The sequence below is a fragment of the Halichondria panicea genome, chromosome 9 (assembly GCF_963675165.1).
Source record: "Halichondria panicea chromosome 9, odHalPani1.1, whole genome shotgun sequence".
NCBI lineage: Eukaryota > Metazoa > Porifera > Demospongiae > Suberitida > Halichondriidae > Halichondria > Halichondria panicea.
In genome coordinates, this window is record NC_087385.1 from 5,722,305 (window position 1) to 5,748,392 (window position 26,088).

Consider the following 26,088-nt stretch of genomic DNA (forward strand, 5'->3'; position numbering starts at 1 on the left):
ATAAGGATTGCTATGGATATTTATCTGAGCATGCATGCACACAATCTACCACCCACACTTGTACTCAGCCTCAGGTTCCTGGTAATGACTAATGGCTCTAGTCTAGCTTTAAAATCAGCCTAGATCCAGCTTTGACAATCCTGCACACTGACGCCATGATAATTATCGACACTAGCTTTTGCTTTTGTGAATTTGACAGTTTTATATGCACATTAGCATATCTGGGCATGCGTGAAACCACGTGTGGTAAAATTATCCCCACACCCTCCTCTGCAGCTAAATCTAGTGGTTTTGCAAGCTGCATTCCAATGCCTTGTTTAGTGGAGCGCATTGGGTTATTAGTCCTCTATGGTTAGTCTATATATGACATATCTGACATTGTAGTACTAAGAGAGGTCAAGTTGCAACTGCTAAATGTTGAGCGGACACAGCAGATAACTGAAACTTCTGTTTTGTTTGTGAGGTAAGTTGATGTTTAGTGGTAATAATTGCTGGTTTTACCATAGGTTTTACTGTGACCAAACAACCACACACACGCACACGCACAATAGATTAGATAGCTACCTGCTTTTAGTACAGTTCAACCAGATGTTTGTGTTAATGTTATGTTGGAATGGACACAAGCCTATCGAGCAATGTCACTGTCAACTTCCTAGGCTGTATGCTAAGCATCCTATTCCCATGGGTACGGGTCATGGCCGGCCCAGACAGAGCATCTCGTGTAAATCACAGACCTAAAAAGATGGTATCTCTACGTATGTAGATTTGAGTTAGATTATTGTGTACATTATTTAGTACTGTTGTATAACAGTACTTATATTTAACTGGAGTTTTGCCAAGCACATGCAGTCCACTTTCAGTCAATTAATACACACTTGGTATGCACCCACTTGCAGAGCTACGATGGCCACAGGAGGGATAGCACAGAGTATGTCTGTTAGTGACCGTCGAAGATTGTTTGAGCTGAATTCTGGAAAGACAGGAAGTTCTAACGCTATTCACGACTCACTCAGGAAGACCAAGCCCACTTTAACCAAAAGAGTGTCATCACCAAACATTACAGTGAGAGCCACCACCACCACCAGTACTAGTGAGCCTACTGATACACGCCCTGCCAAGAAGAGCTCTATATTTTCAAGAAAGAACAGTGCTAGCAACTCTGCTAGTAAGAAAGTGAATAGGGCATCCTCTGATGCTGATGTGTTAGAATCTAAGCGAAGTAAGTATCAAAGTTCAAAGATGGGTGATAGCCCTAAGCACAGTAAGAGCAATGAGACGTCTCCCACACACTCTGAAAGTAAAAGTTCATCTAAGAAGAGGAGAGAGGCTCCTAGACCACCCAGCCAAGTTGTCAGTCCACAGGAGAGCCCTAAACACAGACCACAGGAGAGTCCTAAACACAGGCCACCGGACAGTCCCATTGGCCACAAGGAGCTCAAACAAGATGGGGCCAGCTCCAGTGGAAAGTCCAAAGCAGAGAGACCTCCCAGGCCACCGTCCCCTAAGAGAGTGGTGCGAGATAAGGACCTGGAAATAACATTGTCAGATGGTGGGTGTGTCTGCTTGTATCATGGCTTGTTTGTTTGTATAGTCTAGTAGAGATAATGTAATAATAGGCATGGGGCCTTGTGAGCCTCAGATGCATTTTGTTCCGAACTTGCCTGGGTCCCATTGCTGTAGTGTGAAGATTTAATGGAGGAGTGCTGTTTTACAGTAGTATAAACATGTGCAGTCAATTATCCTCCTCTTTTGTATGAGCCATTTGATCTCAATATTTGAGAGTGATTTCTGGTGAATAGATCCTAGTTGTTGTCAAGCATCATTCCCGTGTTCTTCATTCACTGTCCATGCGGTATTGATATATAATAGTCATAGGCTGTACTAACTAATCTTGTGGGGGAGAGGCTGGGGGTCAAGTTACCTACCCAGTGGAATCAGATACGCCTATTTTTGGTTGTTTGCATTATTAAAGCTTTGATCAATGGCATAACCACTCTGACAGTGCCAATGACTGTGTACTCCAGCTGTTGCTGTGGACCTGTTTTATGTACCTACAGCAGGAACTTACATTGTACTTTACCAGGAATGATCACGCATGCCTGCCTTTATGTACGGTTTGTGTGTGGCTTTGTGTATACAATGTTGTAATATAAGGCTCATTGTTCAATTAAATCTTCGATAAAACACACGCGAGGAGATTTGGTCTAATTATAGCCTCTGTGATGTGTGCCTCAATGTTGTATGTTGGTTAGAAAGGAATGCTGACTAAAACACAAGTTGGAAATTGATATGGGATATCAATTAGAGCTCTCACATGGACAACCTGCCAACTCTTAATAAGCCGCACATAATAAGATCACTTCAGGGTGTATGTAGTCACCTCTACATAGTTTTGACTACACCGGTGCAGTTCTCATAGTTCTCTGACAGTCTGTCTGTGCTTTGTGTTGAGCCTGTGTACATGCACTAGGTGTGTTAGTCTACTATATGTGTGTATATGTGGAGGAGTGTTGAATGTTTAGAGCTAAAATTTCACACCCGTTAATCACCTCGTCCCTTGTACAGTGACCACGTGTATAGTGTTGTGGTTGGCCATTAATGGAGTTTTACCATAACAGCCAAATCCTGTACTCACTCCTAAAGGCATTTTGAGCCTCTTACAAGTGTTCTCAAACACCCTGCACCCAATATAGAATCAACGTACCCTCTAAATTCAGCTGGTTGCCCATCGATATCATTGTCATGGCACTATATATTCACAGCTGCACACTTAACAATATGATGCATTCACAGACAAGCCACACACCACACCTCTTGCATTTAAGGTATCAAGTTGTATACAATAATTACTTGTATCACGCTCATACAGGTACCCAGATGGGAGGAGATGTCCTGAAGAAAGTGTTGAGTAAACAGCTGGCCTATCTGGCCGGTGGTCTGGAGGAGGACAAGCACCCGATCCTCACTATACCCGACGTGGGACTGCGACTACTTGACGCCAAAGAGGCTCAAGCCGACCTCACCACCACCATACTCTATATCAAGACACTTCTCAGGTAGGTGGGCGGGGAAATCCCCAGCTTGTGTTTAGAGAGGCGTTGGTGAGATTGTGCTGATCATTAACTCTCTGTTGCAGTGCTGACCAGCTCTCGTGTGGCGTGACCTTGCTATTGGACTCTAGGAGCTCAAAGACACATTCAGCTACCAAAATCATTCTGGAGAAGATATCAGTGAGTACTTGTTTGTGTTCAAGTGATTAGTTTAACTGATGGTTGTTTTATCATGCAGGTCAACAAGTTCCCCGTGAGTGTCCACATGGTGTACGTCTACATCAAGACAGGACTGTTCAGTCGTTCTAAAAACCTCGCCAGTCCAGACGTCATTGCTAAACTACATGTGAGTATCTAGAGCATAGCCCACAATGATAAACCAATCCCATGCTGTACTTCTCTGCTCAGTACATGTAGGCTGTATGTATATACTTATGTACATGTATGTATTCTTTCAGCACAAGACTTACTTTCCCTGCAGATGGCGTACCTGCCTGACCAAAAGTCCTTGTTGGATCAGTTTGAGCCTAGTAATGTTCCCGATGAGTTGGGTGGCTCCCTCAAGTACGACCACAAGAGCTGGGTCTACAACAGACTAGTGAGTTTTGTCAATAGCTATTCAATATTATTGTACCTGTGCAATCTAACACCACTCTCCTTACATAATTATAACTTCTGTCGAATATAGAATATATATACTGATACCAATACCACGCCGTTCCCTGATATTGTATTTGTCTAGTACAGTATATATTATCTCTAAGCTAATTTGATTTCTCCATCCTCAGGAATTTGAGAAGATGCAGCACCTATATCAGCGAGCCAAGACACGGTTCCCCGACGTGAGAGATGCTCTGGACCTCGTCAAGGTGCCCACCTGTGTCAAAGAGGCGGAGCATATCATGACAGAGGATCTTAAACTGAAGGAGGGGCTTGTCAATCGTCTGGCCGAAGCAGAGCTATCAATTGACAACTTCTTGGACGTGCTCAAACACCAGGTTGATCAAGGCTCTCTTGAGATCTCACTGGGGACTAAGGATTACATCACAATGATGTCAGCACTCAACGGAATGCTAGAGGATATTAGAAACACTATGAGTCAGTTTGACAAGTTCTGGGGTGTGCACAAAGCCCGGGTGGATCACATGATGCGCATGTGCCACTTTAATAGGAGTGCTGACAAGGTAATGTCTTGAATTAAGTTACAAATTAGCATATAATTATAAGTGGAGCGTTTGATAAACATCCTCCAACACTATGCCAATTAATACCATTCACTGCTCTGTACGTTCTGGCTGCAGTCCAAACACTTGATGCAAGGACACATTGACGACCTCAAGAGTGGTGGACTTTTACTAGGAGACACTCTCGAGAGCTCGCTGGAGCTGGGAGAGAAACACGAAGCATTTGTCTCAAAATGCAAAAGTGTAAGTTCTCTGACCTAACAATTCCCCAAAAATCTCTTCCCATTTCTTCCCCACTATCTCCCACTATCTCCCACTCTCTCCCATTAAAGAAAAAATTTGGTACTATATCTATATAATTATGCTAGCTGTTTGATCAGCTGTGTATGCTGGTACTACTAGGTGATATTGTTGACCTGCCACTCCCCTCACAGACAATGGATGAACACATGGACCGTATCCGTGCCGACGCTAACATTCTCATTAACCCGACCTTTGAACCCAAGGAGACTGACGACACAATGCATTCGGCTACTAAGGAAGCCATCACATTAGTTCAGAACCAACTCGACAACCTCACCACCACCTACCAGGAGCTCATGACTCTATGTCAACAAAAGAGAGACTTATTCATTGTCTGCGTCAAATTCCACATGACCACAAGACAAGTAGGATAATTGTAGCACATTGCAATGTAGTAGTACAGTTGCTTGGAAGTAGTTTGAATGGTCCTACATGTAACACTGGAGTAAAGTATTCATTCTGAATGGTTGTTTTTGGTCCAAAATTGAAGACAGTCATAGTACCATGTTATGTCTCAGGGCTACAGCTAGAATACACCTTTTATTTAAGCTGACCTTCCGATTTTGAAAAGTGTAGTTACATTAGAATCATCAGTTTATGTTGATGTACATGTACATGTACGTACCGTACTGTTGTGATACAGCTGTTCCCACCCCCACACAGTGTCAGCAGTGGACACAGGATGCACTGGAGTTTATGGCATCTCAGCCGCTGGAGGAACCGTCAAGCAAGATAGCCACAGATCTGGTGCGTCAGATAGACGGGACACTCAACAGAGTCAACCCCAATCAGTTAACTGCTATGATAGACCTGGCAGCTGCATTACCACCGGAGAAACAGTACAGCAAGAATGCACACAAGACATCACAGAAGTGAGTGCTGTGTGTGTGTGTGTGTGTGTGTGTGTGTGTGTGTGTGTGCGTGTGTGCGTGTGTGAGTGTGTGTGTGTGTGTGTGTGTGTGGTGTGTGTGTGTGTGTGTGTGTGTGGTTTATGTGTACTCCAGCATTGTATGGCTAGAGGCATATGTGCATTGTTTGCAGAGCTCTGTGATGAGGATATCACTGTGTGTGATGTCTAACTAGTTGTGGACCTGTGGCTTTATGTATTGTCTGTTTATTCTATAGGTTTGAGCAAGCAAGAGAACTGCTCAACAATCGCAAGGGTTCCCTACAGAAGATCTTATCAATTGCTGCTGTGCAAAGTAACTCTACCTCCAACAAAGCAAAATCATTCAAGAAAAACAAAATTACTCATGTGAGTCCCCATGCAACTATAGTCTATATGACCTATACATATCGAGTAGTGTATGTAGCACAACACTTGCCCTACCTACGCAGAGTGAAATAGAGATCGTAAATGGAAACAACTCGGAGCCCCTTTCCATAACGTCCCCTGCGGCCCTGGACAACCCCGAGGCCAGTCTATATCTGGCCAAGACGATGGCCAGTGTGACAGAGGAGTACACAGACGGTGAGAGCAGTGAGGCAGTGATCAAGAGTAGGAACAACGTGTACCGGGAGTTGGTGGAGACAGAGAAGGTGTATATCAAGGACATGCAGACGGTCATGGACGTGAGTGTGGCGTACTGTAGTAGGTACAGCTGATATTTGAGGGGTGGAGTTTTGAATGTTCAGTCTCAGAAATAAGAAGAAATAAGATACATGTCAAAGGCTTTAAATCACATTGTCAAAGTTATAGCGTGTAATAAAAGTCATACAGCCCCTTCTGTGTTATTACACAGTCGCGTAGCCTCGAGGTATGATTTGGTAAGGGTCATCATGTTTTAAAACACATATAGCATGAGAAATTAATCCTTGTGTTTTATTCATATACAATTCGTTCTCGTGCTTGTGCCAGTATATTTCATAGTATCTACATTCATACTCGATATCATGTTATATCTGTTGCGCATAATTACGCTCATGTAATGGATTGACACTGTACATTGACGACTACTTGTACACCCCCCAGGCTTACTATGATGCTATGGACCCTGAGAGTGTGAGCATCCCACTGAGATTGCGGGGGAAGAGAGACGCTGTCTTTGGTAATATCCTCGACATCTACAAGTTCCATGACAGGTACACACAACCATGCTATTTAGCGTGTGCATTGTCAGCATACCAGAGTCTGGAGATGTGCAGCTAATCATGTGTTTGTCTTCTACAGTGTGTTCAGCAAGGCTTTGGATCGCTATGCCGACCAGCCAGAGAGAATGGGAGAGTGCTTCATTCAGTTTGTAAGTAGCACATTTCACGTGATGTACTTGTCTGTGGTACAAATGTGTGTTCTAGGCTGTTAAGTTTTGACTACGGGAGACATACTTGGCATACCCACGGGCCCAGCCCTCGCAGCTAGTGTCTGTGTATATATTGTACTGTCCTCATTGTCTGTACTGCCTTTACTTGTTCTTTCCTGCCTCCAGACCCAAGAGTTCCAGATGTACTCAGACTACTGCAAGAATCGCTCCAACTCTGAGACACTGGTTAACGAGGGGGCGGAGTGTCAGGCATTCTTCAAGGGCATACAGCGCAACCTTGCTCACGCTCTAGACCTCAACGCATATCTCCTCAGGCCGGTCCAGAGGATCACCAAATATCAGCTACTGCTCAAAGTAAGTTTAGCATAAAATCGTAGCATTTCGCTGTTGCTTAGCTCTGAAACACCAAAAACATATGAGGGGTGAGTAGTGCCAAAAGGAGGATGTTTTTAGGAGGGGGGTGTTTGTTTTGTTTGGTGGCGGCGGCTTAACCTCGAAGGTGGCGGCGGGTGTTTACTTGCTGGCGGCGGCTTAACTTCGAAGGTGGCGGCGGCTTAACCTCGAATGTGGCGGAGGCTGTTTCCTTCTTTATCTATGGTGGCGGCTGGTGTTTTTTGGTGGCGGCATGAGAGTGTAGAGACTCTATCTACGGTGGCGGCGGCTTAACCTCGAGGTTACGTCGGGTGTTTACTTGGTGGAGGCGGCTTAGCCTCGAATATAATTATTAATGTGGATGTGAATAAGATAATGTTGGACCACTTGACCTTTAACTAATTAAAGTTATCTTGGCAGACTACTTCTCAAGCTTGTTTTTAGTGTCTGGGAGGGATTGTGGAGTGGTCAAGACCAGTCCAGACAGTTGCTCTAGCGCTGACCTGATATCAGGCTGCTCATGGTCTCGAGGCTAGCTAGCACAGGAGCAACCCTCTGTTTCTCTACTATATTCACGGCTGGCCTTTACATTTTCGAGGCTAAGCCGCCGCCACCAACCACATTGCCGTCACCAACTGACACTCGCCGCCACCCTGGAGGTTAAGCCGCCGCCAACAACTGACACCTGCCGCCACCCTCGAGGTTAAGCCGCCGCCACAAAGTAAACACCGCCGCCTCCTAACACACCAAATTCGTTTTCTTTTGGCACTATTCACCTCTCATAAAAACATACTCTAAGGGAGCTTTCATTTATACTCATTCTGTAATATATTCCTGGCTTATCTATATTGTATTATTCCATCAGTGTACTGACTTATTGTTCATGCTTCTCTTCGTACCAATAACTACTGACTACCCCGCCCCCTCTAACTATACACACTCTGTCACCCCCGCCCCCTCTAACTACATGCACACTCTGTCACCCCCGCCCCCTCTAACTATACACACTCTGTCACCCCCCGCCCCCTCTAACTACACACTCTGTCACCCCCGCCCCCTCTAACTACACACTCTGTCACCCCCCACCCCCTCTAACTATACACACTCTGTCACAGGACATGATGAAGCATTCCAGCAATGCCCCCAAGGCGTACTCTGACCTCCAGATGGCTCTGGACAGAATGCTCAAGGTCCTCAAGAATCTCAACGACTCTCTACATGTTGTCGGACTCAAAGGGTTTCCAGTAAGTTAATTAAAAAGATTTTGCACAAAAAGAGTCAAAAGTTCTACAACAACTCTCTCATGTTGTGATATTGAATAAAAGTTAATGCACAAAAAGATATTTCTTTACTGCTTGACAGCAATTGCTGTCAATTTCAGAGAAAATTTTACACCGAATGTGTAGTCTTGACTTTTCTCAATCGTATGCTTTTCGCACTTATTGATTCTGAACTTTTTGGGGTTTTGAATGCCTGCACGATCGAGATCTACAAAAAACCGATAATCCCAATCTTTTCCAAACTTGCTGTCTTGATCAGTAGTGAACCCTTTCACCACTTTTCCTTGTGCAACTGTTTGAATAGTAGCCAATTTACTTCTAATAGGATCGTCTGCAGAAGGTTCAATCATATGCCCTCTTTGATTTGGTCCCAAGTATGATCCAGTAAATTCCTGACCTTCTAGTTCATTGTAGTACCTAGTTATCTTCTCCATTTGAGCATCTATTTCCATTTCAGCTGCCATCAATGCTATTTAGTGACCAACGTATGTCTTCTAAAGCTTTACAGTAAAGTTGTTGTACATACGTGTAAAGTTAATCTTAGACTGAAAGGTTACATAATTACTGCACGTGCTTACTGCTAGTCTATATTTGTATTCACTGTGTTAGTATTCACTAGCAAGGATAGCGTCAAACATTGTTCCTACATGTAGTGTTTACATGTACTTCGCGTGCTTATCATAATATTAGTTTAAGTGAACAATGTGATGTTTGCTTCCCCAGGGTGCTCTTGCTGAACAAGGAAGATTACTAGTTCATGTAAGTGCTGTACCGACTTTCGTTAGGTCATGTGACAAATGGCCTCTTATAGGTATTGACTTATCAATATATCATGTGACTGTGTAGGATGCGTTCAACGTGTGGGACAGTGGTGCCAGTGTCAGTCGCTCCCTTTTCTCCCGCGGCCATGAGAGACACGTCTTCCTCTTTGAGAAGGTCATCATCTTTAGCAAAAAGATTGAAGCCTCTGAAGAGAAGAAGAGAGTCAGGAAATCGGACGCCTACCTCTACAAAGGTCACCTTGAGGTGAGTGCCTATACTCCCACCCCCTCTTATTCACCACACCCCCCTCACAGCTGACGGACATTGCACTGAAAGATTCCATCGACACTCAGCCTCTTCAGTTTATCTTAACGGTACATGGACAACAGAAAATATACAAATTTCTGGTGAGTGCGATTGGGTAGCTTGTGTGTCATGTGATTAATAACCCCGCCCACAGGCCCAGACGAAGGTGATACACACCATGTGGACGAATGAGATACGAAGATTGCTACAAGTCCAGTTCACACTCATGAAAGGTAGGGAGTGGTCTCTTGATGTTTGCTCGCTGTCATTATGGATACTCACACACACACAGATAAGGTGATCAAGTCTGGGACTCTAGACAGAAAGAGTTACAAGGGGAAGACTAAGCTTTGTGAGTTTCTACCATTCTCCCCTTAATACAACAGTGTACTCATCTGAACCTCCACAGCAACACATCAAAGAGACAGTCGGTTGTTTGCTTCCATCAAGGAAGAGTCCCCCAAGAAATCAATATCGTAAGTCGATCGATACCCTCACCCCCCCCTCAGTTCATAACCTCCCCCTCCGTGTACAGTAACAGGTTCAACCTGTTCAAGCGAAACAAGAAGGGTGACCAGAAGAAGCCCCTTAAGTCCTCCACCAGTCTCTCAGGAAACCCAGAATCATCCCTCGTGGCTAGCTGCAGTGTCCCTCCCAGTCTCAAATACTCCATCGGTGGCAAGTCTAGTCGCAGAGCATCAAATGAGCAGGCCTCACTGTCCAAGTCCAGCATTGAGAGTGCCAGGAGCACCAACGGTGGGTTATTGTGTGTGTGTGTGGGTCACAGTAGTATTGTTTAATGTGTACATTGATATAGCTAGGTCCATCTGTTGACTGTAAGCACCCCCCCCTAATTATTCAGACACATGCAATAGAATACTTGTTTCAATTGGTGTACACTCTCTCTCTATGCAGAGGAGAGCTCTAGTGAGGATGACATGTCCTATGATGAGGATGATGAGAGTGAAATGGGACAGACTGCAGATCACTACGAGTCACTGGTGAGCCTATACCACACACTGCGTCAGGTTAACACACTCACTATGTATTAATTTTAGGTAATTGCCCTAATCTAATAATGGCGCTGTGTTGCTTTTGTAATGCTTCTGAACTGGCAAATTACGTTTACCGTGGCCCCCACACAATTTCGTCTGCACTGTGCACTATTCATTAAATACTCAACCCCACTCCCAGGCCCCTGGTGCTGCTCGCTACTACTACGCCATGGACGACTACAATTCTGGAGATTCCGATGGTGGTATCAGTCTCTGCAAGGAGCAACAAGTGGAGGTGCTGGGTATCAACCCCTACGGCTGGTGGTGGGTACGAGTGACCAACGACTGTAACGGGGAGTTAGAGGAAGGTTGGGTGCCAGCCAGTTATCTCAGAGTTATCGATGAGCTCAAGGAGGAAGGGACAAAATCAATAACTTGTGTATAGTTGCTCGTTTATTTGTTTGTGAACTTTGTGAGTGTTTATTTTTCTTAATAGATTTGACTGTTGTATATTCACATTGACTTTTGATCCCACAATATTTTGATAATCTTATTTGATCTCATGGTGGTCTTGCATTTTGGAGGAGGGGCTAGTTTCTGTTTGCTGGACCATGTCCCATGTACAAGACAAGCTCTAGGACATGTAGGAGCTGTTCATTGCTAATTATCCTATGGCCATGAGCCTAAACTGTTGGAGTTTATGGTGAGACTCAAACCTAGAGCTAGAGCAATGGATATGGAGTCTCTGTCATGTCTGGTTTGACCATATATGGGGCTGAGAGTACTTCACATTCACAATGTTCAGTTATAAAGCATTCATATGATATTTACCGTTGGTAGTCACTAAGTACTGTATATGTGGTGCAACTTTGTGTTCTGCACTGTTAGGTTTGTAATTTCGAGGGTGTAAACTTTCGCTTGTATAGACCACGAACATTTACTGAAAAACTATGATACTCCACGAACACTAAATGTTCTTTCCACAAAAGTTTATACCCTCGAAATATACCCGCCTATACACTGTAATGTGACCCTCTCAAAAACATAGCTACTTGGCATACCCACGTGCCCAACCCTCGCTGCTAGAGTCTGATACTGTCCTCATTGTCTGTACTGCCTTTACTTGTTCTTTCCTGCCTCCAGACCCAAGAGTTCCAGATGTACTCAGACTACTGCAAGAATCGCTCCAACTCTGAGACACTGGTTAACGAGGGGGCAGAGTGTCAGGCATTCTTCAAGGGCATACAGCGCAATCTTGCTCACGCTCTAGACCTCAATGCATATCTCCTCAGGCCATCAAAGGATCACCAAATATCAGCTACTGCTCAAAGTAAGTTTAGCATAAAATCGTGGCATTTCAATATTGCTTAGCTCTTAACACCAAAACAGAACTATTAAGGGAGCTTAGTTGTATGTACAGTACATCTCATCTATTCCTGACTTATCTATCTCATTCCATCCATGCATATACTAAATCTACTTCAGATCGAAATGTTCATATCGTGTTTCTATTACACTGACCCCCCCTGCCCCCTAACTACACACTCTGTCACCCCCGCCCCCTCTAACTATACACACTCTGTCACCCCCCCGCCCCCTCTAACTATACACACTCTGTCACCCCCGCCCCCTCTAACTACACACTCTGTCACCCCCCGCCTCCTCTAACTACACACTCTGTCACCCCCCGCCCCCTCTAACTACACACTCTGTCACAGGACATGATGAGCAATGCCCCCAAGGCGTACTCTGACCTCCAGATGGCTCTGGACAGAATGCTCAAGGTTCTCAAGAATCTCAACGACTCTCTACACGTTGTCGGACTCAAAGGGTTTCCAGTAAGTTAATCAACGGAATAAAACATTTTGCACAAAAGGAGTCTAAAGTTCTACAACAACTCTCAACATGTTGTGGCATTCAGAAAGGTTGCACAATAATAGGTTACACAATAGGAGGAGTAAAAGAAGGGATTGCTGTGACTTTCAGAGCAACCCCAACACCGAGTGCGTAGAGTGCATTTGGTGTTGTAAGTCTAAACGATTCGTAGCCATTGATTTTGAACTTGTCGGGGCTTGAAATTCCTGCAAAATCGAGATCTACAAAAAAACGATCATTCCATTGTGGCCCGTACTCTCTGTCTTGATCAGTAGTAAACCCTCTCCACATTTTTCCTTGTGTAACTGTTCGAATAGCAGCCAATTTCTCTCCAATAGGATCGCCTACAGCAGGTTCAATCACATGCCATATTTTACCCTGATCAGACCATGTTCTCAAGTATACTCCAGTAAATTCCTGATCTTTCAGTGTTTTGTACTGTTTACGTATCTTCTTAAATTCTTTCTTTAATTCAGCTTCCCTTTCCACTTTAGCTTGCTTTTCCATTTCAGCTGCTATCAAGCTATTTAGTGACCAAAGGTATGGCTTCTATAGCTTTAAAGTTGTTGCATGTACCTGTAAATTTGTTCTAGAAGGTCAAGTATATAATTATATGGACAATGTCGTTACCATATTAGTATGTGTAGAGTTGTTCTAGAACATTCTATTGTTGATATATGCACGTGCAGTAAGCACGCTTATGTATTCATCAACCTCAGACCTCGACAGGAAGCTACATATACATTAGAAATTCTACTAATGGATTGTCCGTACTTTCATGCCGCCCAGTTTGCATTTTATATCACAAAGTACACTTTGGGGAAAAGTGTACTGAAAACATTTTGTGAAAACATTGATGACTCCTCAAACTATGCCATCATACCATACCGCAACCAACATCTTTTTTGGTGTTTAAGTCAATTCTATACTTTCACCCATTTTTCCACAATAATATTATGTTTGAACTTGTTGTAAGATTTAGTCTAGAACATTCTATTTGAATACACGCAACGCACGTGGTACTTCGATTATGTGACAAATGGTAAGTGTTATTGGTAATCAATCAGTGATTCGTGTAATCGGTGCCTGTAGCTTTAAAAGAAACACCCTCATTCTGTGCTTTAAAGGAGTATGTAATTCGTACCTGGCTTGTCTAATATCCGTGGACCGAATTGTTCATGCTTTTCTTTTGGTACTGAAGTATGATAATGACAACAGCGACTACGTACCCCCTGCCACCTCTAACCACGCACACTGTCACAGGACATGATGAAGCATTCCAGCAATGCCCCCAAGGCATACTCTGACCTTCAGATGGCTCTGGACAGAATTCCAAGGTCCTTAATGACTCTCTACACGTTGTCGGACTCAAAAGGGTTTCCGGTGAGTGATTAACTACATAAAACTCGAATATATAAAATCACCTCGAATATAAAATTACGCTAAAAGACGACAGACATGTAGACTGGCAGAATATGCCACTGCTGTAACCCCGTGGCTGGGCTTAATAGGAAATTTTATTACGAGTCCATATCCATATGAGTAATTGGTATTGGGATCTGAGGGATTCATAGGAATTGGAAATGTGTTAGTTAGTATCAGTGATCTCGTATTGACCTTCTGGTGAACTTTCGTTCACTATTTCTGCAAAGAAGCGGTAGTTGGTGTAGTACTTTGAGTCTTCAGGCCCAGTGAATCCTCTCCACACACGTCCGTTTGATATATAGCAGGTGGATTGCTCTCAAGATGTTAATGATGTCAGTAGCTATAGAGCCATTATCCACTTCAATCACTTAATTCCCATGTTTTGTTTTGTCCGTTCCATTGTCCTTGGTGTGACATCCATTAAACACCTTGTACTTGAGCCAAGTGTAGAGTGCTCGTACTGCTGCTTTTAGAGTAGAGCGGGCTGCTTCTTCTTTTGCTTCTTGGATGCCTCTGAGTGTGCTTCTTCTATAATGATTTCTGCTTCTTCATTTACCTCTTCATTTGCTTCTTGAATCAATCCAGACGCTTCATAGGGAGTGTTCTCAAAACTAGGCGCGTGATAAGTATTCGTCGTTAGTAGCTCGTAATAAGAATATACCCACGATTCCACTGTAGCCTTATAACTATAATTATTGTAGTGGAATAGAAACTCCATGTTGACGGAAGCAACAGTTAGCTGTCTATTGTATGTATCCTTACTGCCAGTCCATAAACGGTAAATGTACATAATTATGTATATAAATCCCACAAGCACCCGAGTGCTTAATGCCTCGACGTGTTTTGCTTCGGTCTAGAGTGTTATAGAAGAGGAGCTTAATGGTTATGGGAAACAAAATTTATCTTGTATCCAGAGAACAAACAGTTATGAGCCCAAAATGTTATCAACAACGCAACATAACTTAGAAAATAAATGTACAATAATATTATACTTGTAAGTGCTGGTCTTAGGATGGCGCTGTAATTTGAAAAAAAAATAGGGTAATATCTGTTATTGGTACAGTTAAACAACTCTCTACATGCAGGAGCTCCTGCTACATGTTATAATTATACATGACTCTTAATAAAAATGAACCAGTTTTTACTAAGTAGAAATTGTTGTGACTTTCAAAGAAAACCCAACACGAAGTTCGTAGGATCCACTAGTACTCATATCAAATCTATTGCAGTCGGTGATTCTGAACTTTGTGGGGTTTTGAATGCCTGCAAGATCGAGCCTTACAAAAAGACGATAATTCCAACTATATCCACTGTCACTGTCTTGATGGTTAGTAAACCCTTTCCACACTTTTCCTTGTGCAACTGTTTGGATAACAGCCAATTTAGCTTCAAGAGGATCGCCTGCAGCAAGGTCAATCTCATCCCACTTTCCATCATTCCCCTTGTACCTTCCAGTAAATTCCTGACGAACTAATCCCTTGTAGAGCGCAGCTATCTCTTCCTTTTGAGTTTCCATCGATGCTGTAGTTGTGTCCTCTCTATTATTTAGCTTTTAATGAAAGTTGTTGTATGTATGTGGTATATATACGCATGTCATTACATGGTCCAATTAGTACGTGTAGAGTTGTTCTAGAACATTCTACTAGCTTATACTCAGTGTTCCATATAAATTATGCACTTGTACATGTATGCATTCGCTATATATAGCAACAATGATGTCAAACGATATTCATAGACTTCATTCACAAGTGCATTCTATGGCCATAAGGCAAGCCAAACCTAACAATTAAAATTCAGTCACAATAAACCTGCATAATCACAATGTTTATGGAGGTATAATCCTCCACAGAAGTATAACCTCTGTGGGCCTCATATGCTAGATCTGTGCACAGATTAAGTGCAGAATCCATTTGGATTTCCAGTTCCCAATGCAATCAAGTAGACACGCCCATGTGTTAGATCTATAGTATACATGCCCCCCAGCAGAACTAGAGGAGTCTGGTAGCTAGATTAGATCTATTCAATGGCAAACCAACACAAAGTAAATGTAGTTAAGGGCCAATAATTATTGATTGGGAGAGATTTTCAGCGATCTGTTATCATAACGTTTCCCCTTCACACACACACACACACACACAGCTGGTAAGACAACCGGTATGGAAGGGTTCCAAACAACCTGTATCAGCAACACTACACGGAATATACCTCTGTGGCACAATATGACGGAGGAATATACCCCCGTGAAGGTCGTGAAATATGCAGGTTTAGTGACAAGAATTTTGTTTGGTAGACCTCAACGCGAATCTCCTCAGGATCAGCCCAGTCAGAGGATCACCAATTGTCAGATTAGTCAGAGGTACTGCCAAGTACGCGTAATCAACATCTGTATAATTATGTATTCATACCTCAGACCTCAGACAGGATATAGCATTAGCTATTAGCTACACGTACGTCTGAATTGTTCGTACTTCAATGCCGCCCAGTTTGCATTTTATCTATCACAAATCACAAAGTACTATTTAGGAAAAAGTATACTAAAAAAATGTTGTGAAAACATTGAGTTGACTCGGACTCGAACACCAAAAAGAACACAAGGGTTGGTGTTGGCTGTTTTATGGTTGATATAGTTATTGGTATGGTTCGAGTGAGATACAGCACTACATGCATGTACTTCTGCTTTTTGATTATCACTCTGATAATCAAACTACTGGCATATCATGATGATAGAAGATTAGGAGTACAGGGGTAAACAAATAATTAATTTTGCAATGACGCTATGATTTTACTTTGGTATGCCCGCACCCACCTGTTTCTGCATTAAAGTTGAATTATTTACCTAGGATAAAAACAACCCATTGTATGTCCATGTATAACATCATCGAGTTGTAACAACTTAGTGCTGTACCTAGCTCATTCAAACCATGTTTTTCTAGTTATAGCAAGTTCAATTAGCACTCTCATTCTGTTTTTATTGTATGTCTGTAATTGTACTGGGTTTGTCTAATATCATTCTATCCTGTACTGAAGTGTTTATGCTCCATCATTGGGACTGAACTATAATAATGACAACAACTACTGGCTACGTACCCCCCTAAACACACACTCTGTCACAGGACATGATGAAGCATTTCAGCAATGCCCCCAAGGCGTACTTTGACCTCCAGATGGCTCTGAACAGAATGCTCAAGGTCCTCAAGAATTTCAACGACTCTCTACACGTTGTCAGATTCAAAAGGTTTCCAGTGAGTATATATAATTACAGGTTTCTGTTCCTTTTGATTATGTTGCATGCTGGCAAACAATCGTGTTTTGTGCGTGCAATAATATTAATGTAAGCAACGAAACCACAGCGTAGACGTCCGTAGGCGTAAACGTGTGTAATCTAATTAGCATACTATGCAAACGAAACAGAAGCTTTAATTTGGCAGCTATGGCTACTGTCTGAATAGTATAATTGGAGGGGTGACAGTACAAGCACCCGTAGGAAATTGTTATTATGACTCTACGTTTATCTCTGTAATTGGGATTGTTAGGAATGTCAAATGGTTTACAATCCATGATCTTGTATTGACCTTGTGGTTGAGGTGAACTTGGATTCACTAATTCTGCAAAGAAGCAGTAGTTGGTGTAGCTTTTTGAGTCTTCAGGCCCAGTGAATCCTTTCCACACACGTCCGTTTGCTATCAAGTGAATTGCTTTCAAGCTTTTAATGACGTCAGTAGATCGAGGTATTATCCACAAGAATCATATCCCAATATTTTTCTTCTCCTTCGGGTTTCAGATCTTTGATTTTAAATCGTTGTTTGTAAGTTCCCTTGAACATCTTTTGTTTTAGACCGTCATAGTATGATTTAATATCTGGCATTGGTACAGGCTGTACAGGTGGTAGTACAGCTGGCTCCATCATTGGGTGAAAGTAGTACAAGCTTATAGCAATGATTTTAATATACTCTTCAACTTCAGTAAACTCTTTAAAGTTCTTGTAGGGAGATTATTGTAGTATGTGTACTTAGTGTAGGAGTTGCTAAATATGCACGTGCTTAACGAATTCTTGTCCATATTTAGTAGTGGCAATGTCAACAGTCTTAATTATCCTTGCCCCAGTGATCCTGCTGAACAAAAAGGTTACAGTTCATGCCGTAAATGGTGTACATTGACGAATATTGGCCACTTAAATTGTTTAATATCAATATATCATGTGACTGTGTAGGATGCGTTCAACGTGTGGGACAGTGGTGCCAGTGTCAGTCGCTCCCTCTTCTCCCGCGGCCATGAGAGACACGTCTTCCTCTTTGAGAAGATCATCATCTTTAGCAAAAAGATTGAAGAGAAGAAGAGAGTCAGGAAATCAGACGCCTACCTCTACAAAGGTCACCTTGAGGTGAGTGCCTATACTCCCACCCCCTCTAACAGCTGACAGACATTGCACTGAAGGATTCCATCGACACTCAGCCTCTTCAGTTTATCTTAACGGTACACGGACAACAGAAAATATACAAAATTCTGGTGAGTGCAACTGGAGCTTGTGTGTCATGTGATTAATAACCCCGCCCACGGGCCCAGACGAAGGTGATACAAACCATGTGGACGAATGAGATACGAAGATTGCTACAAGCTTAAGTGCAGTTCACACTCATGAAAGGTAGGGAGTGGTCTATTGATGTTTGCTCGCTATCATTATGGATACTCACACACACACAGATAAGGTGATCAAGTCTGGGACTCTAGACAGAAAGAGTTACAAGGGGAAGACCAAGCTTTAATTGTGAGTTTCTACTATTCTTCCCTAATACAACAGTGTACTCATCTGAACCTCCACAGCAACACATCAAAGAGACAGTCAGTTGTTTGCTTCCATCAAGGAAGAGTCCCCCAAGAAATCAATATCGTAAGTCGATCGATACCCTCACCCTCCCTCAGTTCATAACCTCCCCTCCGTGTACAGTGACAGATTCAACCTGTTCAATCGAAACAAGAAGGGTGACCAGAAGAAGCCCCTCAAGTCCTCCACCAGTCTCTCAGGAAACCCTGAGTCATCCCTCGTGGCAGTGTCCCTCCCAGTCTCAAGTACTCTATCGGTGGCAAGTCTGGTCGCAGAGCATCAAATGAGCAGGCCTCACTGTCCAAGTCCAGCATTGAGAGTGCCAGGAGCACCAACGGTGGGTTGTTGTGTGTGTGTGTGGGTCACAGTAGTATTGTTTAATTTGTACATTGATATAGTAGCTGTTATACCGTATAGCGCGAAATTTTCGAATGTACTCAAATGTGCTCAGACTACTGCAAGAATCGCTCCAACTCTGAGACACTGGTTAACGAGGGGGCGGAGTGTTAGGCATTCCTCAGGCATACAGCGCAACCTTGCTCACGCTCTAGACCTCAATGCATATCTCCTCAGGCCAGTTCAGAGGATCACCAAATATCATGCAGCTACTGCACGCTTAAAGTGAGTTATTGACATGAAAAACGTGGCATTTATAATTTTGAGCACCCGTAGCTTGAGTCAAAAACATGCTCTCATTCTGCGTTTTAATTAAACATAATTAATTATAGCTAATGTAATTAGTTCAAAGTAAACATTATACAGACTACACTAATCTATTGTAACTCGTGGCCGCCTACGTAGTTTGGGTTGATTTCTTATATACACTTGGAAATTGTTATTTTGAATCCAGTTCCTTCTGGGTACTTGCTATTTGCAGGAAAATTAAACTCTTGAACATTATTGATCACGTGTTGACCTACTAGTTGTAAACGTTCATTATTTTCTGCAAAGAAGCGGTAGTTGGTGTAGTATGTCGAGTCTTCAGGCCCAGTGAATCCTTTCCACACACGGCCGTTTACTATCGGGTGAATTGCTCTCAAGATCTGAATGATGTCAGTAGAGCCATTATCCACATCAATCATTTCCCACTCTTTGCCATGTCCATTCCATTGTCCTTGGGGACGTCCCTTGAACACCTTTTGCTTGAGGCTACGGTAGAGTGCATGTACGTTACCTTCATTACATAGACGTGCTTCTTTTTCTTCCTCTAAACGGTGGCATGCTTCCTCAAATTGATTCTGTATTTTTTCTTTTGCTTCATCAATACATTTGTGTGCTTCCAGCTCTTTGTCAACATGGAGTTGTACACACAGGTGTGCTTCTTCTGCCTTGTCCTCAATCATTTGGGATGCCTGGTTGTATTCACCCTTTTTTATAAGGTCTGCTGCTTCTTGAGGCCATTTAGAGACCTTTTCTTTTGCGCCCTGTACTATACCTATATTCGGTTCTTCATATTGTACTTCTTCATTCATTTTAGCTTCACGTTCGTAGAATTTGATAAACTTAAGCTATATTGAATTTAAGTGCGGTAGCTAGTAAGTGCAAAGTGCGTGTAAATCAAATGTGTATGTATTCATCAACCTCAGACCTCAGACAGGATATAGCTATTAGCAGGAGCACATATAGGTGCTCCTGCTATTAGCTACATGTATACATTAAAAATTCTATTAATGGCCGGATTAATTGTTCGTACTTTCATGCCACCCAGTTTGCATTTTAGTACTATTTGGGAAAACAGCAATTTTTGTGTCAAGTGTTCAGGTAGTTTGCTGGTGATTCAGGATCATATATATAGAGGATATAGGAGTACAGGGATAAACAATATTTATAACATGTTGCAACGATTTACTTTGGTATGCCCTCCCCCTCCCCACTTGAGCCTGCATTAAATTATTTACCCAGGATGTGTCATCAAAGCTGAAGGAGTAGTGCTGTCACTCAAACCATGCCATATAAAACAACGTACCAGCACCAACCTATTGTTTGGTGTTTGGGGTCAACCCTATACTTTTATTTTTCCACAATTTAATAATGTTGTAAGATTTGTTCCAGAACAATCTATATTGAAGACACGCAACGCACGTGGTACTTTGATCATGTGACAAATGGTCAAGTGTTGTTGAGTACCTTAAGGTGACATATTTTCACAGGTAGATTTGTTTGCGTTTTTACACACATTGTTTTTACAGTTTTGTACATTTTGCTGGTATAATTTTTTGCGAAATGTCGATCTGGATACATTAAACAAGAGGGCGGCCAATTATTTGCGAGTACTAATTTTTGCGATTTTACTTTCATTCGCAGAAATAGCAGAAATAATCAGTGACTCGTGTAATCGGTGCCTGTAGCTTTAGTCTAAATTTAAAAAACACCCTCATTCTGTACTTTAAAGGAGTATGTAAATTCGTACCTGGCTCGTCTAATATCATTCCATCCATGCACCGAATTGTTTATGCTCTTCTTGACTACCCCCTGCTCCTTGCCCCCTCTAACCACACACTCTGTCACAGGACATGGTGATGCCCTCAAGGCGTACTCTGACCTCCAGATGGCTCTGGACAGAATGCTCAAGGTCCTCAAAAATCTCAATGACTCTCTACACGTTGTCAGACTTAAAGGGTTTCCAGTGAGTGTATTAATCACATAAAACTCGAATATATAAAACCAAACACATTAATTAAACAGGGGTGACTGACATTATTATACATACTGGCAGAATGTGCCATTATTTTAACCTCGAATACGCTAAGAACAACAGACATGTAGACAGCTGGCAGACTGTGCCACTACTGTAAACCTGTGGCTGCATGGGCTAAACAGGAAATTGTTATTTCGACTCCATATCCATCTGAGTAATTGGGATTATTTGGAATCGAAAATGGTTTAACATCAGTGATCATGTATTGACCTTCGAATTCTGATGAACTTTTGTTCACAATTTTTGCATAAAGGCGATAGTCGTTGTAGGAGTCTTCAGGCCCAGTGAATCCTTTCCACACAAGTCCGTTTGCTTTCGGGTGAATTTCTTTCAAGATTTTAATGATAGAGCGATCATTCACGTCAATCGTATCCCAGTCTGTGCCATGTCCGTTCCATGGTTTTTGTTCACATCCTATGAATATCTTGTGCTTGATACTTTGATTAAGGGATTTAAGTTCTTCAGATTTCCATGCCATCATTGAGTGAAAGTAGTCTACTAATCGTAACAAGCAGCAATGATTTGAATAGTTATATTACTTGTCAGCCTGCTTTAATGTGTGTATGTACTTAGTGTTTGATATGCACATGCTTAACTGCATGCTTGTCCATTAGGATGAATAGTCAACCGTACATGTCATGATTGTTTCCTTTAGTGGGTTATATAATGGTATGTTTACCGTGGTGCCCACACAATTTTGTCCACACTCTGTACTATGCACTTTACTCACCGTCTCACCCATCCACACCTATACCCACTCCCAGGCCCCTGGTGCTGCTCGCTACTACTACGCCATGGAGGACTACAATCCTGGAGATTCCGATAGTGGTATCAGTCTCTGCAAGGAGCAACAAGTGGAGGTGCTGGGTATCAACCCCTACGGCTGGTGGTGGGTACGAGTGACCAACGACTGTAACGGGGAGTTAGAGGAAGGTTGGGTGCCAGCCGGTTATCTCAGAGTTATCGATGAGCTCAAGGAGGAAGGGACAGCGTTGTGTATTTTTTGTGAACTTTGCATTGCGAGTGTTTATTTTGTATGGATAGATTTGACTGTTGTACAGTATTCACATTCCCACAAAGATACAAGTTTTGCATTTGGGGGGAGGGGCTAGTCCCTGCATTCTGATACTAGACCACAAATAAGATGGCTGAGGTTGAGGCAGAGTCAGTACAAGACCAGGAGCTGTTCATTAGCTATGGCCGTGAGCCTGAACTGTTGGAGTTTGTGGCGAGACTCAAGCTAGACCTAGAGAGCAATGGATTCTCTGTCTGGTTGGACATGAAGGTCAGTGAGTACAGTACTAGATCTTGCTCTATAGAATAGATCTAGCTATTAATTAAATATAGAAGTGTGGGTCTAGCTGATGAGTGCAAATTGACTGCGAATTGACCACACTTTTGTTTCTTATCTAGGATATCCAATCTGGTAGCGATTGGCATGGGGCTATTGGAAAGGGACTGCACAAGTGTCGTGGCATCATTCCAATCATCACCTCTAAGTACCTCACCTCTCGATTTTGCATCAACGAGCTGTACACAGCTGACGGAGACAAGAAACTCATCTTTCCCATCATCTTTGAAGATGTGGACTTCAACTCTAGTGACACGGCGATGGGAGTCAAGTTTGTGATAAGCAGCATCAATTGGGCATGGCTGCGACCTGAGGATGACTACGACACCAACCTCTACAAGTTTATGGAGGGATTAAGGACCAAAGGTGTGCGGCGTGTATCTACCTATGAATGATTCTTTAGGCGTAATTAGTGTTGAAACTGCAACTTAGCATTGTTATGGTATCATCACAAAGATTCCCTCATTTTCCATTTTCTACCCTTATTTGGCAATTTACAAGTTTCCTGCTAGTACAAATAATTTAAGGGGCCCTTCATTCACTGCAGGTATAGGCAGTCCAAAGAGTGAGGGTGAAGATGGTTCCTTGGCCTCACACAACATTCCGCCAGCTCCCATCATTGGACCAGAGAATACGTCAAAGCCTCTCTTTCGAATCCCTGATGTTGAGATGGTACAGGGCATCACCACTGGACCCGATGGAGAGATAATCTGCTCAATAGCGGCAAAACATGCAATTTTTGTGTTCAATCCAGATGGTGAGAAGATCCTCTCATTTGGATCGTGTGGCATTCAGCCAGAGGAACTGATGAGCCCAAGTGGAGTGGCTGTCAATGGCGATGGACATTTGCTTGTAGCCTGTCAGTACAGTATCAAGAAGTTCACACTTAAGGGTGAGCTGGTACAAGAGTACGGTGGAGCCATGACACCTGATCCAGATGAACGCAAACTACAGGCTCCCAGTGCACTAGTCATCGCCCCGAATGGAAATGTCTACATTTCAGAGATACAGACCCACAAAGTCAAGATTTTTGACTCTGACCTGAATTTTATCTCATCGTTCACCAATGCTTGCCCTGACCTTGGATCCGGACATCTCAACATGCCGCAAGGACTTGCAGTGAACTCAGAGGGGGAGGTGTACGTGGCTGACCAACTCAACGGTGTGATACAAGTGTTTTCAGGTGATGGAGACTTTCTCTTTAAGTTTGGAAAGCCTGGTGCAACTGCTGGAAGTACGACGACCCCTTGTAGTATTGCTATTGATGAAGGAGACAATGTGTACGTTGGCAGTGGGATGAGTATCGTGTCCATCTTCAAAAAGAATGGTGGTTTTGTTCGAAAATTTGGTGGTAATGGTGCTGAGCTGGGCAAATTCAATTATCCACGAGGACTGCATGTGGACAAGCAAGGACTAGTGTACGTTGGAGAATGGACAAACAATAGAATTCAGGTTTTCAAATGATAAACATTTCATGTAGAAGAAAATTAGTTTTTTATGCGGTGTCGCTGTATTTTATAATTATTGTACGTATATTGTTTAAAAAAAATATCAACATCAGATTAGAGATTACACTATTAAACTATAGTTCTACAAAGTAATGTCAACTACATGCATAAAAGTTCGTGTATACATTGTTCAGACGGTCTAGCATGAGTGGTTGCAAGGGTATGCACAGTCCACCTCCCGCCCACTGCCACTCCCACTCCCTTCATAGTACCAGGTGGCAAACGTCTCATTGGCCCGTTGCCCGTTGACCATGATGTTTGTCCACTCACCTCCCAGAGACTGACAGTGGTGCAAGCAGGAATCAAAGAAGAAACCACGACTATCTCCAGCAATAAAGTCAGCTGCAGCTTCAAGAAACTCCTATAAGAGAGTGATAGCAATATACCGATATAGTTTCATAATTCTATACCTTGCCAAAATTTTCCAGTAGTTTCATTTGGTCAGGTGTACACTTGGGTGGGTTACAAGGCAGCTGTAGGATGTTGCCTAGCTGCCATGTGTCGTACTGAGAGTTAAGTCCAAAGAGCTTGTTTTTGATGTAAGGCTCCGTGTACTGAGGGAAGAAGCACTTCCACTCCTCACCCTTTGGGGAGAGATCCTTTACACAGTCCTGGTTCACTCCACCAGCGCAGTTCTGCATCTTGAACACTGCATGGGAAACAGGCTCAGCTAATTACACCGCATATGTAATTACAATTATACCTCAGTGACACACAAACACCACACATTATCGCACACTAATGATTGAATGCCTAACATTGAGTATACGTACACAAAGTGAAACAACACTCACCATATTGGTACTCCTTTCTGATAAGAGGTTCCCCGTTGACATTGTTAGCATCAATGAAATACCTATAATCAAAAGTATTAGCCAGCTTTCAACTATCTAGTTATTAATTTTTACTAACCCAGCATCAGCAATGGCGTGAAATGTAGCTCCAGGGAACTTGCTTGCCACATAATCAGTGTGGATGTACGTTGCCAGCCCACCAGCTGAGCAGCCTGTCAGAATAACTTCCGAAAAGTTGGCGATAGATTTAACAGACTCAACTGCTAAATCGAGGATCCTGAACCCTCTGAAATGCAAGTCGGTGTCTTTCCAGTTGACTACTTTGTCTCTGAGTGTGTTATGCATGACATTGTTGAGAGTTTTAGTCATAATTTAGCAGCTATCTGAATAAAATCATGCATAGTAGTACTACTCACACATTGCCTGCAAAAGATGCTCCATCACAGTACTTTAGAAAGACGAGCGTCCAGTTGTAGAAGAGTGGGTTGAGCTGTGGGTCATCAGAGAGGAAGCCATTGAAGCTGGCAGTTGGGCCCCAGTTTTTAGAAGATCCCAGATTGGTTTTACTGCGTCCAACACAGTCGTCCTCATTGTAACACCATCCCCCACCCTCCATGTGCATAATCAGTTTGCTTCGACCGCTTCCACTGCCTGTATAAGAAATGGTGGCAAGAGTGGTAATAGCTTTTCACAATATTAACATTGTTTGCCTACCTGGCCTGAAGTAGTAACCTGGAGGGGTACCATCCAAGCACACAGCACCCTGCATAGCCACAAATTAGTTAGCTGCCAAGCAAACTGCTTTAGCTAGTACCAGTACATGCATTGCTATACAACTATATAATAATTATAGCTATAAGGTCATAGTTTTGTATTTTAGTGTTTTTTTACCATGCTAATTCCATCTTTCATGAGGACCAGATCTCCAGGCATAGCCCAGACTGCTGAAAGACAGCAGAGAACCACGAGAGAGGTAAGCACTTTAGTGGACATCATGTTGTTGCAATTTGCAATAACCAGCCCCTCCCACCAATAGATAAGCAAATCCCTCCCCCATTCTCACGCCTGTTGCACATGCGCAACCATGCACATGCATGGTTTA

The 26,088-nt window shown here is 42.8% G+C and overlaps 3 protein-coding genes and 1 pseudogene across 4 annotated transcripts; 3 read left to right on the plus strand and 1 right to left on the minus strand.

Annotated features, from left to right (window-relative positions):
* The first annotated feature begins 299 nt into the window (after positions 1 to 299).
* Positions 300 to 12,986, plus strand: LOC135341590 (triple functional domain protein-like). 2 transcript variants are annotated; one of them, XM_064538185.1, is made up of 25 exons: positions 300 to 463; positions 897 to 1,549; positions 2,870 to 3,056; positions 3,137 to 3,230; positions 3,289 to 3,396; positions 3,532 to 3,648; positions 3,839 to 4,234; positions 4,352 to 4,477; positions 4,669 to 4,902; positions 5,201 to 5,409; positions 5,663 to 5,792; positions 5,876 to 6,109; positions 6,510 to 6,619; positions 6,708 to 6,777; positions 6,964 to 7,152; positions 8,286 to 8,414; positions 9,174 to 9,209; positions 9,297 to 9,476; positions 9,527 to 9,619; positions 9,673 to 9,751; positions 9,811 to 9,870; positions 9,928 to 9,994; positions 10,054 to 10,274; positions 11,682 to 11,843; positions 12,232 to 12,986. In XM_064538185.1, exons 2-25 carry the CDS (start codon positions 904 to 906, stop codon positions 12,264 to 12,266), a joined length of 3,912 nt encoding a protein of 1,303 aa, XP_064394255.1. In that variant the 5' UTR covers positions 300 to 463; positions 897 to 903; the 3' UTR covers positions 12,267 to 12,986. The 2 variants fall into 2 exon arrangements, with proteins under 2 accessions (XP_064394255.1, XP_064394254.1); XM_064538184.1 differs by lacking the exons at positions 11,682 to 11,843; positions 12,232 to 12,986 and adding exons at positions 10,434 to 10,519; positions 10,713 to 11,078 and having other exon boundaries at positions 301 to 463.
* Positions 12,274 to 22,579, plus strand: LOC135341250 (triple functional domain protein-like; annotated as a pseudogene).
* LOC135341592 (E3 ubiquitin-protein ligase TRIM71-like) lies at positions 22,344 to 24,253 on the plus strand. Its single transcript, XM_064538188.1, has 3 exons — positions 22,344 to 22,618; positions 22,747 to 23,050; positions 23,232 to 24,253. Exons 1-3 carry the CDS (start codon positions 22,478 to 22,480, stop codon positions 24,146 to 24,148), a joined length of 1,362 nt encoding a protein of 453 aa, XP_064394258.1. The 5' UTR covers positions 22,344 to 22,477; the 3' UTR covers positions 24,149 to 24,253.
* LOC135341593 (uncharacterized) lies at positions 24,218 to 26,034 on the minus strand. Its single transcript, XM_064538189.1, has 7 exons — positions 25,878 to 26,034; positions 25,701 to 25,749; positions 25,403 to 25,637; positions 25,105 to 25,314; positions 24,987 to 25,048; positions 24,603 to 24,841; positions 24,218 to 24,553 (listed from the first exon to the last, which is right to left on the minus strand). Exons 1-7 carry the CDS (start codon positions 25,980 to 25,982, stop codon positions 24,332 to 24,334), a joined length of 1,122 nt encoding a protein of 373 aa, XP_064394259.1. The 5' UTR covers positions 25,983 to 26,034; the 3' UTR covers positions 24,218 to 24,331.
* Between the last annotated feature and the right edge of the window lie 54 nt (positions 26,035 to 26,088).

Coding starts and splice junctions, on each gene's coding strand:
- LOC135341590 (XM_064538184.1), top strand. CDS start 904: ATGGCCACAGGAGGGATAGCACAGAGTATGTCTGTTAGTGACCGTCGA. Junction 6,620..6,707: donor ATCTACAAGTTCCATGACAG/GTACACACAACC, acceptor TGTCTTCTACAG/TGTGTTCAGCAAGGCTTTGG. Junction 9,995..10,053: donor TCCCCCAAGAAATCAATATC/GTAAGTCGATCG, acceptor CTCCGTGTACAG/TAACAGGTTCAACCTGTTCA.
- LOC135341592 (XM_064538188.1), top strand. CDS start 22,478: ATGGCTGAGGTTGAGGCAGAGTCAGTACAAGACCAGGAGCTGTTCATT. Junction 22,619..22,746: donor CTGTCTGGTTGGACATGAAG/GTCAGTGAGTAC, acceptor TTTCTTATCTAG/GATATCCAATCTGGTAGCGA. Junction 23,051..23,231: donor GGAGGGATTAAGGACCAAAG/GTGTGCGGCGTG, acceptor CATTCACTGCAG/GTATAGGCAGTCCAAAGAGT.
- LOC135341593 (XM_064538189.1), bottom strand. CDS start 25,982: ATGATGTCCACTAAAGTGCTTACCTCTCTCGTGGTTCTCTGCTGTCTT. Junction 24,842..24,986: donor CAGAAAGGAGTACCAATATG/GTGAGTGTTGTT, acceptor TTTCCCATGCAG/TGTTCAAGATGCAGAACTGC. Junction 24,554..24,602: donor TACTGGAAAATTTTGGCAAG/GTATAGAATTAT, acceptor ACTCTCTTATAG/GAGTTTCTTGAAGCTGCAGC.